The 18,682-nt window shown below is 39.8% G+C and overlaps 1 protein-coding gene across 1 annotated transcript in view; it reads right to left on the reverse strand.

Moving 5' to 3' along the window:
- The window catches only part of KIF11 (kinesin family member 11), a 42,294-nt gene continuing 23,612 nt past the window's right edge, over window positions 1–18,682 (reverse strand). Inside the window, exons 17-22 of the mRNA XM_004583359.4 lie at window positions 13,648–13,754; window positions 10,998–11,277; window positions 7,867–8,089; window positions 5,868–6,019; window positions 5,126–5,242; window positions 1–1,390 (exon numbers count right to left, since the gene is read on the reverse strand). Of these exons, the coding sequence (XP_004583416.2) occupies window positions 1,259–1,390; window positions 5,126–5,242; window positions 5,868–6,019; window positions 7,867–8,089; window positions 10,998–11,277; window positions 13,648–13,754 (1,011 nt within the window). The 3' untranslated portion in view covers window positions 1–1,258. The remainder of the gene's footprint in view (window positions 1,391–5,125; window positions 5,243–5,867; window positions 6,020–7,866; window positions 8,090–10,997; window positions 11,278–13,647; window positions 13,755–18,682) is intronic.

Genomic DNA, 18,682 nt, shown 5'->3' on the forward strand with positions numbered 1-18,682 from the left:
ATGAGGAAATCAAATTTATTCATCAAGATTTACCAAAGATGCTTTATTAAATATTATCCATAGCTTATATTGATACCTTTTTGTAGAGAAATTTTATCCATCATTTTTATAAAGAAAATTAGTACTTTTGCAAGATAAATTTAGTTCCCCCAAGTAGCATATTTGCTAATTTTCCAATACGGTTCAGTTTTACTTAGCTATCAAAAAGAAATCTGTGTAAAATTTATACATCAAACTTAATGCGGGCACAAAATTTATTCTCTGCACATAGTCCTTCTAAGTGCTTTGGCTCTTTCTGCTGAAACATCTCTACTTCCAGAAATATATGTGCCTCATCAAAAATGCCAGGGGCATTATGGGAGCTATGATTTGAATAGAGAAAAACATATGTACAAATTTTATTATATACAAAGAACAAAAAGTCTCAGTAGGCAAATAAATGAATATAAATTATAGTCGTAATTGGTAAGTTTCAAAATGTCCTTAAATCACTGTGATCTTCTCCAAAAGATATACGCCTTAGCAAGGCGACACTGATCAGAGTTCTAGGTAGTTCTCCCACAACAGCATCTGCATTCTGGAGAAGCTGGCTTCCTGTGAACTCTGTGGAGGCTGCTGTGCTAAGTTTCATCAGAGAACAGCATGCTGCACAACTAGTGGAAAACAAAATTCAGAATACTCAGAAAAGGGAATTGTTTATTATAGACAATGATTTTAACATTGAAAAGTATAAAGGTTTCTAGGTAAAATTCTTTCTCATTATAAAAAAAGATATCTTTTCATACCTCTATAAGTGGGTTGATAACAAAAATGAGAAAGTGAAAATAAGGCAAAATAAGAAAGTCTAAGAAACACACACACATACTTAACTCAGTCATAGCAAGAAAGGAACTGGTCCTTTCCGAGGCCAGTTCACCCATGTTAGATCAAGTGTAGAAGAATAATGCAGTTCCCATTTACTCACTGTTCAATAATATATACACAAAAACTTTCCATGTGTTATAAAAAGGGTAACCTTATATGAAAATCTAACAACATAAACTTGTACTTACTCAAGGAAAGCCCCAAGTGAAACCCAACTTAATACAGAGAGAATAATAGGAATGGCCCCACAAAGGGATGGAGTAGATATAAATTCAAAATATTTACAATACAGCCTTGACATATTCTATTCTTTTTAAATCTATACACAAGGCTCATGCTCTGGTTTTAATTTTTAAATTTCTCTTAAAAATAAAGTTTTTGATCCTCAAATTAATTAAAAATTTATCTGGGTTCGTAGAGGTAATCGGCTCTTTGTAACAGAAGATTCTGCAGTTTCTTCCAGCTTAGATCTCTCCACTGGGTTAATGCCTCTGTTTTCTTTGTTTTTTCCATGAGACTTTTTATGCTGTGGATTTAAGGGTAGAAATCAAATCAGCAAAATATATTTGACAGGATTAGCTTATGTATATTTAAAGTTCTCTGAGTTACAGATAGGAAAATTTAAGTCCAAAAAACTTCAGAAAAGGTTCAGCCTAAATTTAAGCAAAATATTTAGCAAGTGATGGTTAATGTTCTACAACTCACAGAAGAAATAGAGTGAAAGAAATATTAATTTTCTGTAGATCTCCTAAAACACAATCACAGATTTCACCTCAGGCTGGTGGTTGTCAACAGGAAATGACTGTGCTCCCCAGGACAGGTAGCAATGTCAAGTAGACATTTCTAGCTGTTGCAGTGGGGGAGTGACACTGGATTCAGGTAAGCAGGAATCATGGATGCTGCTACCACCAAACAATGAGGACAGCCCACAACAACCAGAAAGTATCCAGTTTAAATGTCCACAGTGCTGATGGTGAGAAACCCCAGCCAACAGGAGCAGAGCTTGGTCATCATGAAAAAACGCATACTGTTTTTAAGTACAGCGGCTGATATATAAGAGCTACATTAACACACTTCTTTCAGGAAAAAAAAGTACTTATTCTAAAGGTAGAACGACAGAGAGAAAGGGGGAGTGAGTGAGAGAGAGAGAATGGTCTTTTGTCTGCTGGTTCATTCCCCAGAGAGCCTCAAAAACCATGGCTTAGCCAAGCCGAGGTCGGCAGCCAGAAACCCCATCTGGGTCTCCCTCGTGGGTAGAAGCGAACCACTTGAACCATAATCCCTGCTTCCCATGTGTTTTAGCAGGGAGTATATCAGAGCAGAGCAGCTGGGACTTTCACCAGCACTCTCATAGGGCAATAACCCAAGCAGCAGCTTAAACTGAAGCACAAAGTCTTCCTATTTTTCTTATTTTAAAAAATTGTGTCAGTTATTTGAGAGAGATATTTCACTGAAATCCCTCCAATCCTTTCTTTTCTGTTTTTTAGAAAAATATATTTTATTTTTATTGGAAAGGCAGATTAGATGAAAAAAAATTTATTTACTTCTATTGGAAAGTCACATTTACAGAGAGAAGGAAAGAGAGAGAGAAAGATCTTCCATCTGCTGGTTCACTCCCCAAGTGGCCACAACAGACAGATCTGAGCCAATCTGAAGCCAGGAGCCAGGAGTTTCTTCTAGGTCTCTCACGTGAGTGCAGGATCCCAAGGTTTTGGGTCATTCTCTGCTACTTTCCCAGACCACAAAACAGGGAACTGGAATGGAAGTGGGGCAGCCAGGATACAAAATGGCATCCATACGGGATCCTGGCACATGCAAAGCAAGGACTCTAGCTACCAGGCTACTGTGCCAGGCCCAATGCTGCTCCAATTCTTTCAATGTGTACTGTCTTCAGTGCTGAGACAAATCATAAACAACTTGCAAACTTCCAGACCCAGGAGTCAGCATTGTGGCACAGCAAGTTAAGCTGCCCCTTGTGACACTGGCATCCCAAATGAAGCACTGATTCAAGTTCCAACTGCTCCATTTGAGATCTCCCTTTCTGATACTGCGCTAGGAAAAGCAATGGAAGATGGCCCAGGTGCATGGGCCCTGATCAGCCATGTAGGACATGCAGATGCTCTTCTAGCTTCCAGGCTCCTGGCTGTGGCCTGGCCCAGCCTTGACTGTTGCGCCACCTGAGAAGTGAACCCGTAGATGAAGCACCCATTCATTGTCCCTCTCTGTCACTCTGCCTTTCAAACGAGTAAACTATTCAAACAAAAATGAATCTTCCTTAAAAAATAAAATAAAATAAAATTATAGTGTTTCCGACCCAGAGAAACTCCCCACATCATCTTGGGTTTCAAATCCAGCAAATTCTCCAAATCAGCCCTGGATTGTCAGCTGAAAGTCTAAAATCCAATCCCCAATCCTTTCTGGTACCGTAGATACATACTTCCTTGTAATAAGTGAGTCATAAAACTAGTCTGCAAAATTGCCACAAACAATAGTAAGAAGGCATTTATTACTAGGGTTTAAACAGGTTCCTAAGATTCTCCTTTCTCCTTTCCCTAACTTTATAAAATAGAAGAGATTAGAAAAAATCTGAAAGAGTAGAAGGCATTGTGGCACGGTGCATTAAGCCACAGTTTGGGATGCCTACGTTGATATTGGAGTACCTGGTTGATATTGGAGTACCTGGGAAGGCAACAGATGATAACTCAAGTACTTGCCATCCATGAGGGATGAAATTCCTAGCTCCTGGCTTCAGAACAAGGAAAGATCCTATAAAGTTTACAGTGCCATATTCCAGCAGTGTTTAAGAGAGTAAGATATGGCACTGGTGTCGTGTCCTGGTGACTTAAGCTGTCACCTACTACACCAGCATCCCATTTAGGCACTGGTTCATGTCCTGGCTGCTATACTTTCAATTCAGCTCCCTCTAATGACATGAGAATGGAGTGGAAAATGGCCCAAGTTTTTAGGCAACTACATCCACATGGGAGACCTGAAGCTCCTAGCTTTACAGTCCCGGTCCTGACATTACAGACTATTGGGGAGTGAACCAACGGATCTCTCCCTCTTTCTCTGTTAACTCTGCCTTTCAATTAAATAAAAATAAACCTTAAAAAGAGAGAAAGTGGGCGAGGTCACAGGATTTCTTTCTTTCTTTATACTGGAAAGACAGATTTTACAGAGAGAAAAAGAGAGACACAGAGAGGTCTTCCATGCACTAGTTTACTCCCCAAGTGTCTGCAATGGCCAGAGTGAGATGACCTAAAGTCAGAAGCCAGGAGTTTTTTCCTAGGTCTCCAATGCAGGTAGAGCAGCCCAACGACTCAGGCCATCCTGCACTGTCTTCCCAGGCCACAAGCAGGGAGCTGGATGGGAAGTGGAGCTGCCAGAACTAGAACCATGAAGGATTACCGTGCAATGCCACTGAACTGGCCTTGGTCAGAGGACTGAATTGCACAGATCAGAGCAGACAAGGATCTCAGCAAATACAGGAGTAAGTAACTTCAGGTTGGAGAGATCACTAATGGAATTCAAGAGGCCTTCTATGCCTCAGTCTCCTAAACCCTCACCTTCAAAGTTACAGAGACAGACCCCAGGATTTCCAGGTCCAAAGTAGAGAGAGGGCAGAAATGACTGTTCTCAGAATTCATTCTGAATATATAATAGGGAGCATGAAGGGGATAAATATAGTAGCTGAAGATTACCAGCTGAGAGTGTAGCCTAGATCAAATTTTGAGTTTATCCTACAGAAAACTTATCAGTATCAGAGTTATATAAATAATTTAAATAGAAAGTTAAGAAGGCATTCCAAAGGAATAACCTAATTCTTTTTTTCACGAGTAAATCCTTTATGTTGAACACTAAATAAGATACCAGGTCTGGCGCCGTGCCTAGGGCTAAAGTTCTTGCCTTGAACGTGCCGAGATCCCATATGGGCGCCGGTTCTAATCCCAGCAGTCCTGCTTCCCATTCAACTCCCTGCTTGTGGTCTGGGAAAGCAGTCAAGGATGGCCCAAAGCCTTGGGACCCTGCACCTGCATAGGAGACCCAGAAGATCTTCTGGCTCCTGGCTCCAGATTGGCACAGCACTGGCCATGGCGGTCACTTGGGAAGAAAATCATTGAACGGAAGATATTTCTCTCTGTCTTTCCTCGGCTCTCTCTCTATATCTGACTTTGTAATAAAAATAAATAAATCTTTAAAATAAAAATAAGATACCTATGTCAGACATGGAAAGGTTACATGATAAAATATAAACAGGTACCTGGAAAAACGGAACCCCGCCACGTGAAGGAAAAAGCACGCCAGCATCTACGGGTGGCTCCTGACTTACAGGTTCTTCAATGGTTTGCTCTAGAAGCATCTTTTCTTCATCCAGGTCCTATCATTAAGAAGATGGATGACTAAGTAAGCACAAGTGCTTGAAAGTAACAAGAAAAACAAAGCTTTTTTTTCATACAACACAATGCTCATAGTATAAAAACCTCAACAGTTCACAATTTTACAAATCAATAAAACTAATCTGTATTATGTTTCCGTATGAGTAGAAATTCCTAGGATAAAATGTTAAATGTAGTGTCAGGATAACAGACCTGCAGTTTGTTTTTCATTTTTTCTTTGTTGTTTTTAACTTTCCAACTGTTCTATAATTTCTGTAATTAGATTACAGGCATCAGTGGAGGTTATAAGTGCTAGTGTAGCTTCAAGACCTGAGCAAAGTAACTTTCAACTTCCTCTTCATTAAAATGGAGGATAATAAGAACATCCTTCTCACAGGGGTTCTGAGAGACTTCAGTTAGCAACTGAAGAGCTTAAAAAATGGATGTTAGTATTACCTATTAGTCTAATTAAAAAACTGCCAGCATTAAAAGAAAAGAGGTTTCAGAGGCAGCCGACTCTCATTCATGAGAGGCATGGTAGGGCTGAAGGGTAAAGAGTAAAATTCTCAATGTGAAATTCACCACATCATTGGTGAAACCCATCAGTCATGCTGCCTTGATTTTTACCTGACTGATCTCTTCTTTGATGTCTTCAGAGCAGTTCAGCATCACGAACAACTCAGGCTGTGTCCTGTGCAGCTGATCAAGGAGCTGTTCCCGTGGCTCAGTTCTCACCAGGGTCGAGGGGTATGAGTAAGTTTTCCTCTGTGGTGTAGTACCTTTACAAGGTGTCAGATGTGGGAAAAATTCAAGTTGATAATATACATACTTTTTGAAATTATAAAATTACATTTCCAGATTGAGTCTTGCCTTTGATGAGAATCAGTCCTGATACCCGCCAGGCACATCCTGCTTACAGATAACATTTTCACAAATGGTCTTAAGAAGACTTGATTTGGGTCTGCAGTACAGTGGCTCAATAGCTAAACCTTTGCCCTGCATACGCCAGGATCCCATATGGGTGGCGGTTCTTGTCCTGCCTATTCTACTTTCTATCCATCTCCCTGCTTATGGCCTGGGAAAACAGTAGAGGATGGCTCAAAGCCTTGGGACCCTGCACCCGTGTGGGAGATCTGGAAGAAGCTCCTGGCACCTGGCTTCAACTCGGTTCAGCTCCAGCCATGGCAGCCGGTTGTGGAGTGAACCAGCGTATGGAAAACCTCTCTCTGTTACTCCCTTCTCTATGTATCTGACTTTCCAATAAAACAAATAAATCTTTAAAAAAAAGATTTTTTTTTAAAGACTTACTTATTTTCATTGGAAAGTCAGATATAGAGAGAGGAGGAGAGACAGAAAGATCTTCCATCCGATGATTCACTCCCCTCCCCAAGTGACCGCAACAGCCAGAACCGAGCCGATCCGAACCCAGAAGCCTGGAGCCAGGAGCCTCCTCTGGGATTCCCACAGGGTGCAGGGTTCCAAGGCTTTTGGCCATCCTCAAGTGCTTTCCCAGGGCACAAGCAGGGAGCTGGATGGAAAGTGGGACTAAAACCGGCACCATATGGAATCCCGGGGCATGCAAGGCAAGGACTTTAGCCACTAGGCTACCAACCCGGGCCTGTTGATCACGTCTGATATTAATCCTAACACCAAAGCATGATGTTTTCCATTTCCAAGAATGTACAACACATGTGAGGTAGACTCTGAAAAGAGTTAAAGGGTGTTCAAGAAATGCCAGCCTAGCTCTCCCAACATATTACTGTGACTGGATGAATCACTTCACTATAAATTTGGTGTGGCAGTTAGATATTAACCAGCTGTATTTATTTATACTCAATTCATGTTCTTACAATTTACAAAAGAATTTCCCTTTTTATTTAATATTTGCATTTCTAATTCAATGAAAAACAGACAATAAGCACTTTAAGTATCTTTGGGAAAACAAATGAAAATGCTCTAATACTATCTTCTGTTAAAAAATGCTTTATAAATAAAAACAGCTTTTAAGTGTTATTTACAAAGCACAAAGTTCATTCATTTTAAGTATACAAATCAGTGATTTTCAGTGAATTTACAGGGTGTGCAACAATCACACCAATCCAGTTACTTAGTCTAGGTAAACGGGCTCATCACACCCTCTCTCACTGGGTCACTAAAGCTGGCTCTGATGTTTACTATGAGTGATCTCCCAAAACGGTGATTCCTGAACAGCACCAGTCCAACACAGAATGAACTCTGTACTGAACTAGATTTAGTCAAGCATATCCCTCCAATGTTTTGGTAATAAAATATCCTTTTACAAACACTTAGAGGTAAAATGTTGCTATTCTTGTTTGTTTTTTTTTTTTTTTTAAAAAGTGTTCTTTTTTAATAAAATCAGTTCCCTGCATGTATATGACATTTTATTGAATTGTGATGCCCAGATTTCTACATCATGTCATCTATTTCATGACAAGTAATGTCTGATTAAAACTATTTGGGGAATCCAGTTTTTCCTTATTTGAGTTGATTACATTTTGATGGTAAATTTCTATCATGCAATGCCTTGGGCCTTGTTCATCTGCACGTGTGACACTGACAAGGGCTAAATTCAATGACAAAAACCTTTAAATTCCTTTTACAGTACCTGTTGGGACATCTAGTTTAAGTTCTTGTTGCAGGAAGCAATTAAGCTTATTCATGCCAATATTTATACTGTTGTTAAGTTCCGCATCTTGTGCTGTCAATTTTTCTTCATCAGTAGTCATCTGACCCAGAAAAGCATTATGATGGTTCTCATTTGCTGTTTTATATTCACTTGATTTTTCTGTAATCTCTGAACTTGAAGCTTCACAACACTGGTTTACAAACTGTAAATGATGCAAATAGTTATCATTACTAAAATTAAAGTTGTTAATGCTTATTCAGTTAATCATTTTCCTGCACCTTGGAAATTTCCACATTTAAAAATAAAAAAAAAAAAACATACAAACATAAAAGAGAAAAATTAACCCCCATGTAGTCATTACTCAGCCTCAACATTTACCAACACACAGGGTTAAATAAAACAAGATTTCACTCATTTTCTGCTTCAGAAAGTTCATGGGCTCTCATTGCATAAGGATTGATCACCATCATAAATGACAGATATTTATTTGCCATGCAGCCCATAACTGACTACTCCAGAGCAAACAAATGGTTATCAATGCTTTCTACCCTGGGGAGGCAATCATGCCAAAGACAGAAAATTCAGAAAAAACTAGCCAAATGTACATGTTAACTCCCCAAGTTATCTTTGCACTTGGATTTTGAAGTCACTTTAGTGGGGGCAAGATGGGCTCTAGCACAACTTACAACTCTATGGATTATGCTAAGAAAAATGAACCCAAATATAGACTTGAAAGACATGGGCTGTGTGAAAAGAAAAAGACCTCAAGAAAACAGCATAAGAACAGGATGAGGGAGGTCAGGGTAACTGCCAAGGCCAGAACTAACTGGCAAAAAGCTAAAGGACTAATGATTTTGCAGTTACTTTATCTATGATGACTGTCTTTTTCATGGAAATTATAAACTGTAGACACTAAAAAAAGGGGGGGAAAAGATAATGAAAAATTCCCATGAACTTTTTGAAGCACTTTTGTATCAGAGTTAAGAGAACTTAAAGGCCATAATCATATCTAAAAAACTTGATTCTATTCTATGATATCAACTTCTAGTCAGTGGTCAAGTTCCACCAAATGTTTCAAATGCTGTCCTCAGTTAGTTGGAGGGAATCAGAATTCATCATTAGACTTGCTTGCTATATCTAAAGTAGATGACCAGATAATTTGAAAGGCCTATAGTCTTAAATCTCTTTACACCCATAGGTTGGTCTTCCTCAAAGTTTTTTTCCTTCTCCCTCAATATCCCCCTTTACCTCAGATACATGATGGAAACATTACGGACATAATAGTCTTACCCACTTCCCTATACCCCCTGAACCTTTTTTTTTAAACCATAATTAACTATGTAAAGATTGTCAACAACAATACAATAAAATATATTAAAAAAAATAAAATAAAATTATATACACACATATATACATATATACACGTATATACACATACATACACACATATATACACACACACACACAGGAGAAATCAGCTCTTCAGTAACTATTTGAACTGCTTGCTTTGGTCAATGACATTCCAATGCTGCATTTTCTTCCTTTTAAAATTTTTCTATTTTTTTTTTTTAAAGATTTTATTATTATTGGAAAGCCGGATATACAGAGAGGAGGAGAGAAAGACAGAAAGATCTTCCATCCAATGATTCACTCCCCAAGTGAGCCGCAACGGGCCGGTGCGCACCGATCCGATGCCGGGACCAGGAACCTCTTCCGGGTCTCCCACGCGGGTGCAGGGTCCCAATGCATTGGGCCGTCCTCCACTGCTTTCCCAGGCCCCAAGCAGGGAGCTGGATGGGAAGTGGAGCTGCCAGGATTAGAACCGGCGCCCATATGGGATCCCGGGGCCTTCAAGGCGAGGACTTTGGCCGCTAGGCCACGCTGCCGGGCCCCTACAATTTTTCTTTATTTACTTAGTTGAAGAAACAGATATCCCATTTGCAGATTCTCCCCAGATACTCACAACGCTAAAGGGTTGGATCAGACTGAAGCTGGGAGCAGGAAACTCATCAACCCAGGTCTCCCATGGATGCCAGGGACCCAAGTACTTGAGCCATCACCTGCATCTCCCAGGGTGTCCATAAGAAGGAGGTTAGAATCAGAAGTGGAATGAGACTTGAACCCAGGTCCTCCAATATGGGATAAAAGGAGTGCCCTCAACCCACATCTTAACCACCCCTCCACCTGCAGCAGCTGTTGATTCAATGGTTAAACTGCTAATACCTACAAGGGTATCTCATCAGGGGTTGCAGGATAATGAGAGCCCAATTGTATCATTTCTTATTTTATGAGTTGAAATTCTACGAAAAATTTTTTTCTTAACCAGCTATCCCGCTAAACCAAACTCTGCTTCTTTCACGAAAAATGGGTTCATGTATTTTAATATTTGATGTGTTTAAATCTATTGTAGCCATTATTATTATTTTTTTGTTCTAATTGTGCCATACATTTGAACAAGAATGCTGTTAAGTTGTCTTCTAAATTCTCGTCTTTTCAAAATCCATATATAATATTGGAAGTGGTGCTGCGGCACAGCACATTAAGCCATGGCCTGCAACAGTGGCATTTCATATGAACTCAGGCTCAGGTCCTGGCTGCTCTGCTTCCTGTTTAGTTCCCTACCAATTCACCCGGGAAAGCGGTTGTTAAATGGCCCAAGTCCCTAACACCCATGTGGGAGACCTGGAAGTAGTTTCATGTTTCTGGCTTAGAGCTGGCCCACTTCTCACTATTACAACTACTTGCAGAGTGAATGTAACTATCCTTTAGATACATTTTAAAAAATTGCTAAAAAAAAAGTTTAAAATGTACCTGGAGAAATATAAAAAGCCCATGTAAGTATGTGCTACATTTCAACACACTATTTCTCCATGAAGAAATTAACAAATCAAAACCAAAACCTGATACAGACAATGGACAAGAGGTTGATTAACTTTAAGACCTAGATGCCGTAAGTTAGCATGTAAAATAATATATTTAAGCATACTAAGTATTATACACAAAAGTTCACAATTCATTATATCTTACAATTTCTTTAAAAATCAAATCTTGGACAAAAATAATTTTCTGATTATAGCTATTATCCCCCAAGTAGACGCCAAAGTTATTACCTCCAATAAATTTTGAAGTTCTTCTTTCCTCTTATTTAAGCAAGTTTCCCACTGTTCAGAAAAATGAACTGTGCTTGTGTTCAGAGACTCACATCTCTGTTTAGTCTCCTGAGATATTTTTTCCAGGTTGCTACTGAGTGTATCACAATGTTTTACTGATTCTTCCACCAATTTTGTACCATCTTCATTAAAATGTCTGAGGTTCTGTGATAAGCCATCGGAATCAGCACAAAACTTTTTACTGTGAAAAGCCGTTTTGTTGATTATATCCTTAGATGTCCTATAGAAAAGAGCACACGTTGTTGAAATGAGAAACCAAGACTCAAAGGCTCTCTCCACTTTCCCAGGAACACATAGCTCTGACTGGGCAGATTTATATACAGGCGCTCTAAGTTCTGGAACTCATGTTCTTAATTAAAAGTCAACTAAATAAAGTTTTCTAATAATGAAATTAAAACTATATTGGACACATTATACATGTAGCACATTTAGAACAGTATAACAAACTTGATATGAAATCTATGTCAGAATGCACTTGTTAGATTCACTGATGATTTTCTCTTTTTAATCTTTTCACTTACAAATTATGTAGGAATCATTGCAAAAGAAAAAGTGACAAACCTAGAAACTATAAATGTGTCTCCCCTCAAGAAATAAGGTGGGAAATCGAGATCAGTCAAAAAAGATTATAAATCATGACAATAAATGCCAAAGATAGTTATGTGCAGTATATCTAAATCTCACCAAAACTACCAGATCATTCTGATAGTCACTGGACCACTCTGAAAATCACTGTTCAGGCAAGACATGTCAAAAAGTCAGGAAAAAAATGACTTGTAAAGGCCTTAAAAAGCATATCATAGTTTCCTTCTTATTTCAATCCTATTCAAAATTGTGAAAGGGGCAAGGAATCTACCTAGACACTAGAATAAAAGGTGAGCAAATATTTTACAGATTCAGAATCTGCAATTCAGTAAGCAAAATTATAGGATCATTAGCAGAGTTAGAAAACAGTACAGAAAGGTAGTGAGGATGGGTGATAGCTAGAACTCTACAGAAGCTCTATACGAAAGAAATACGTGAGCCATAGAATTCATGGAAAATTTTCTATCACACACATTAAAAAACAGGATAGAATAGGCAATTAAGAAAAATTTTAGGGGCCCGGCGGCGTGGCCTAGCAGCCAAAGTCCTCGCCTTGAAGGCCCCGGGATCCCATATGGGCGCCAGTTCTAATCCCAGCAGCTCCACTTCCCATCCAGCTCCCTGCTTGTGGCCTGGGAAAGCAGTGGAGGACGGCCCAATGCATTGGGACCCTACACCTGCGTGGGAGACCCGGAAGAGGTTCCTGGTTCCCGGCTTTGGATCGGCGTGCACCGGCCTGTTGCGGCTCACTTGGGGAGTGAATCATTGGACGGAGGATCTTCCTCTCTGTCTCTCCTCCTCTGTGTATATCTGGCTGTAATAAAATGAATAAATCTTTAAAAAAATTAAAAAAAGAATAATAACAGGGTCTCTGGAACTAAGCTGTCATTAGAACCATAGCCCAGAACCTGCAGTCTAAAACAAGTAAATGCCTGAAAAAAAGTCTTAAGTAAGATTCTGAGTCTCTTATTGTAATACCTAAAATGTGATCTATAACAACATGTTCTGAAAGAAAATAATTGTCATTGAAATCTCTGAAATTCTTTCAGGAATGAGGAACCAAGACATCTTCATAGAAAAGAAAACAATCTATTGCAAGTAGATCTACCCTTTAAGGCTAACGCAAGTTTTTACACAAAAAGAACACTGAAACTTCAGGAAGTAACAACTAAATAGGCAAAAATTGGCTAAATATGGTAGAAAATCCTTTTCACGGGCTTAAGAAGTCCACAGACCAAAACAAAAAACAAACAAAAAAAAAAACCCTTGACAAAACACGTATTATACAAAAAACTTCAAGTGGATTATGGACATAAATACAATAAAACTATAAAACTCCTAGAAGAAAACATAGGTCTGACTGCAGTCTGTGGTAAGCACCTTGGACCAGAAAACTGTGTGGCCACAAAGGAGACTAAACTCCAGTGCAAGAACAACCAAACTTTTTCTTAAAAGTTAGGCAGCAAATACTTCAAGCATATGGTCCAATGACTTCAACACATTGATGCAGCTCCCCTTCTGCAACGTAGAGGCAGCCAAAGATAACATAGAAACAAACAGTGTTTGTTTGGCAGTGTTCAAAACTGTTATTATAAAGAAAGGCAATCAACCCACCAATCATAATTTCCATGCTCTGGTTAGTAAGTATATTTTTTACCAGTGATATCAGTTATGAATTATGAAGGTATTTAATGTGTAGGCTGACTGAAGAAATAATACATTTTAGAAAAATGTCAGGCTTCTCACTGAAACAGAATCACAAATATGCAATAGGATGATACTTACGTAGGAGGACCTTTATACACATATGTATATTTCAAACTTACAAAAAAATTTTAAAATAGCTTATTGCTATATATATGTAAAACTGCAGACTTTGAGAATTCTAACATTAAGATGCCAATACTCTGATTTCTCCTCAGATCATATAACTCTTCCGCCTTTTACTAACATTAAGATGCCGTCCAATACATTAAATCTACTCAAAATAAAAAAATTAGCTTACTGCTCTGTGTTTTCTCGGACTCTACTGAGTGGTTTCTGGATGTTTTCACACTTTTTCTCCAAAGTATAAAATCTTTCCGCCCAAAGATTGCTTAACTGGCACAGTTCCTGTAAGAAAGATTGGAAAAGGAAAGAGACTTGAAATTATGAGGATATCTGAATTGCCTTTCTGCAAATGAGTACACAAGAGTGATACTAAATATTCTACAAAAGGCCAAACTATACAAATCCATAAAAAAAGAGATCTTTAGGGCCCAATGCAATGGCCCAATGGCTAAATTCTCGCCTTCAAGCACCAAGATCCCATATGATTGTGGTTCGTGTCCTGACCACTCCACTTCCCACCCAGGTCTCTGCTTGTGGCCTGGGAAAGCAATAGAGGACGGTCTACACTTGATCTTAGCCAAAAGGCCGAGAAGCGATAATAGAGGACGGTCTAAAGCCTTGGTATTCTGCACTCAAGTGGGAGATAGGGAGAAGCTTCTGGCTTTAGTCAGCTCAGCTCTCGCCATTGTGGCCATTTAGGGAGTGAACCAGCACATGGAAGATCTTTCCCTCTGTCTCTCCTTGTCTCTGTAAATTTACCTTTCCAATAAAAATAATTAAATCTTAGCAAGAGAGATCTTTACATCTCTTCCATACAGGAAAGCCAGTGAAAGTGAAATGATTATTAGAGGAATTTTTTTAAAGGCCAATAATTAGCCAACTTTATTATTTTAAAGATTCATTTATTTTTATTGGAAAGTCAGATACATAGAGAGAAGGAGAGATAGAGAGGAAGATCTTCCATCTGATGATTCACTCCCCAAGTGGCCACAATGGCTGGAGTTGAGCTGATCTGAAAGCAGGAGTCCAGAGCCTCTTCTGGGTCTCGCTTGTGAGTGCAGGATCCCAAGGCTTTGGATCATCCTCGACTGCTTTCCCAGGCTACAAACAGGGAGCTGAATGGGAAACAGGGCTGCTGAGATTAGAACTGGTGCCAATACAGGATCCCAGTGCACGCAAAGCAAGGACTTTAGCCATTAGGCTAAAGTTGGGCATGCCAACTTTATTATTTTAACTACTAGTAACAAATCAGCTTACCTCAGATGTTACTGTATGTTTGAGAATCATTTTGATGAATACACATAGTTAATTTTTAACTGATAACACTACCAAAAGAGAAAATTAATGCTGATAACCCAATAGTTCATGTAATTAAAAAAAAAATACCAATTATTGGAACTAAAAAATTTTACAGGTCTAGTTGAATCATATCAATCATATGTTTAATTGGAAAATCTCTTTGCATGCAAAATGTCTCTTCAAAAAAAGTTAATGGACGGACTGCTGTGGCAGCCTAGTGGCTAAAGTCCTCATCTTGCACATGCCAGGATCCCATATGGGTGCCAATATTAATCCAAGCAGCTCCACTTCCCATCCAACTCCCTGCTTGTGGCCTGGGAAGGCAGTTGAGGATGGCCCAAAATCTTGGGACCCTGCACCAGTGTGGGAGACCTGGAGGACGTTCCTAGCTCCTGGCTTCGGATCGGTACAGCAGCAACTGTTGTGGTCACTTGGGGAGTGAAACAGCGCACGGAAGATCTTTTCTCTCTGTCTCTCCTCCTCTCTGTATATCTGACTTGGCAATAAAAAAATAAATCTTAAAAAAAAAAACTAAATATGTATAAATCTAAAATACTTTTCACCAAAATAAACATACATTTTAATTATTTTTATATGAAAATTTTAGATTTATTAATTTGAAAGGCAGAATTATATAGAGAGAAGTGACAAAGGGAGAGTAAGAGAGAGACATCTTCCATCAACTAGTTCACTCCCCAAATAGCTGCCATGGCCAGAGTTGGGCCAAGCTGAAGCCAGGTCTCCCAGGTAGGTGACAAGAGCCCAAAACCTTGGGCTGCCTCCTGCTAATTTCCCAGATGCATTAGCAAGCAGCTGGATGGGACACAGAGAACACAAGATTTCAACTGGCACCCCTATAGGAAACCTGCCAGTGCTGCAGGTAGTGGCTTAATGTGCAGTGCTACAGCTACAGTCTTCACCCCTCCATGACTTTTTTAAAGTATCCTTACATTTAACATTTTTAAAAGCAAGTTCTTACAGGCGCATGATATGCTACACTGCCAAATGAAGACACTACATAAAAGATCAAAGACATGAAAATGTATTTACTCCTTTAAACTGAATTTGAAAGCACACCGGGGCAGTAAAAGATGTTTCATCTGGTAGCTCACTTCTCCAATGCCAACAAGAGCAAAGGTTGGGTGAGACTGAAGTCAGCAACCAGAAGCTCCCTCTTAACCCCTGCACCCCCTCCAGGCTTCTCTGTCACCATTTAGCCCACTGGCTGGCCAACATCTGTTAACGTCAGTTAGCAATACGTACCTAACATTTTCACTGTAAAAAGTCTGTCAGTAATTTTACTAGTCTCAAAGTAGGCACTAAGATAGATATTAACATGGAGTTAAAGTTTTACAGAACTGTCTGATAAGCTCACAGAGCAAACATGCTTCCTTAAATTAGGGAAATCAAGCCATTTGTCCTAAGAAATTTTTCAGATCAGCTACTTTGCTTTGTTTTTCAAAACAGCCGACTACCAATTTGAAGCATTTTTTTCTTTCCTTTCCTTTTTTTTAAGATTTTATTTATTTGAAGGAGAGAATAGAACAGAGGCAGAGAGAGAAAATCTTCTAATTGCTGGTTCACTCCCAAAAAGAGCCATAACAATTGGCAAACAGGCCAAACAACAGGCCAAAGCCAGGAACTGGAACTTCACCAGATCTCCCGGGTGGCAGGGGTCCAGGCAAGTACTTGGTCCATCCTCCACTGCCTTCCCAAACCGGCACCCGTATGGGACGGCGGCAATTCCAAACAGCAGCTCAATCTGCCTTGCCCCAACGCTGACTGCTAAGCATTTTCAAACACCTGATTGATAAAAACGGGACTCGCCTTAGAAAACAAACCTCAAAAGATCCAGAAAGGTTCACGGAAAAAGTCCTACACAGAGATGTAAGACATGACTACAGCTACAGTTTCAAACTGCCAAGAAACACGCAGAACTATTGAAAACGGGCGGTTCTTCAGCAGTGTATCACCACTATCTATAGACTAAACTAAACAGTGCTCCATGCTTTTCAGGTTTCAATCTCCTCCTCTGAAAATGAGCCTATGGCACATGGATTACACGGTGGCATCATTTTTCCCAAGAGATTTTTGTGTTTGCTTTTTGTCACTCATGTGTTGGTTACTCAGTGGTGCGGTTTTTCATGGTGCTGCAATTTACTGTTGATGTTGTTGTTGTGGCTGTTCTAACTCATACCAGTTGTTGACCTTCTTTTATGGCTTCTCAATTATGCAAATGTATAGTGATGGAGTACTGGGGTCTACAATATCCAGATGTAGGGGTATAATGGAACATGCATTCCCGCTTCTGGACAAAAGATGGATTCCCAATGAAACTGTTGGACATGTGTAGACAACGGGATGCTGGACTGTCGCACTGTCTGTACCAACAATGTTGGGATACACTTAAATAAGAGACTGATGGAATTATGATTTCTTATGAAGGACTACAACATTGTAGTAAAAAGGAGAAAATCTGTCAGGGGGTGGGAATTTGGAAGGGAATCCAGCCTATATGAAATTATACCTCATAATTCAAAATTCAAAATAAAATAAAATGAGTCTAGAGCCAGGCACAGTAGCGTAGTGGCTAAATCCTTGCCTTGCATCTGCCAAGATCTCATTTGGGTGTCAGTTTGTATCCCAGCTGCTCCCCTCCCTGCTTGTGGCCTGGAAAAGCAGTGGAGGACAGCCCAAAGCCTTGGGACCTGCACCAGAGTGAGACATCTAGAAGAAGCTCCTGGCTGCAGATCAGCTCAGCTCCAGCCATTGTGGCCACTTGGGGAGTGAACCAGCGGATGGAAGATCTGTCTCTCCTTCTTTCTGTATATCTTTCCAATAAAAATAAATCGATCTTAAAAAAAAAAAAAAAAAAAAAAAAACCACGGGCCCGGCGACGCGGCCTAGCAGCTAAAGTCCTCGCCTTGAACGCCCCAGGATCCCATATGGGCGCCAGTTCTAATCCCAGCAGCTCCACTTCCCATCCAGCTCCCTGCTTGAGGCCTGGGAAGGCAGTCGAGGACGGCCCAATGCATTGGGACACTGCACCCGCGTGGGAGACCTGGAGGAGGTTCCAGGTTCCCGGCTTTGGATCGGTGCGCATCGGCCCGTTGCGGCTCACTTGGGGAGTGAATCATCGGACGGAAGATCTTCCTCTCTGTCTCTCCTCCTCTGTGTATATCTGGCTGTAATAAAATGAATAAATCTTAAAAAAAAAAAAAAAAACCCACCAGGCTAATTTTAGAATTTTGTCTATATTGGTGGAAGGAATAAACAGAGCAAAATGCTCAATAGTATTAACTTTTATTTTGACTAATTTCCAGTGTTTTTCATTCTTACCTAAAAATCATGGGTGCATTTTGCCGTTTTATCCTATATGACAACCATATGAATCTTTCTCACTTTCTAAAACTAAAGAATGCTTCATTAACCACTAGACAAGTAACCAATTGTTTCCTGCTTTAACAGGCTCATGTAGCAAAACACAGACGTTCATTACCAAGTCTTAATACCAGAAAGCTGCCAGCAATGTGGCTTAGCAGGGTAAAGCTGCCACCCATGGCACCAGCATCTAAATGCGTACTGGTTCAGGTTCTAGTTGCTCCACTTATGATCCTGCTCCCTGCTCATGTAGTTGGGAAAGCAGCAGAGGATGGCCCAAGTGCCTGAATACATGTACCCACATGGGAGACATGAAAGAAGCTCCTAGCTCCAGGCTTTGGCCTGGTCCAACCCTAGTCACTGTAGCCATTTGGAGAGTGAATCAGAAGATGAAAGATTTCTCTATCTTTCCATGTCTCTATAACTCTACCTTTGAAATAAAATAATATAAATTCTTTAAGTCATGTCTGTCACCAGAGACAAACATAAAAAAAAAGCAGAATTTAGTTTAAGAAAGATAACTATCCATG

The sequence above is a fragment of the Ochotona princeps genome, chromosome 13 (genome assembly GCF_030435755.1).
Source record: "Ochotona princeps isolate mOchPri1 chromosome 13, mOchPri1.hap1, whole genome shotgun sequence".
Classification (NCBI taxonomy): Eukaryota; Metazoa; Chordata; class Mammalia; order Lagomorpha; family Ochotonidae; genus Ochotona; species Ochotona princeps.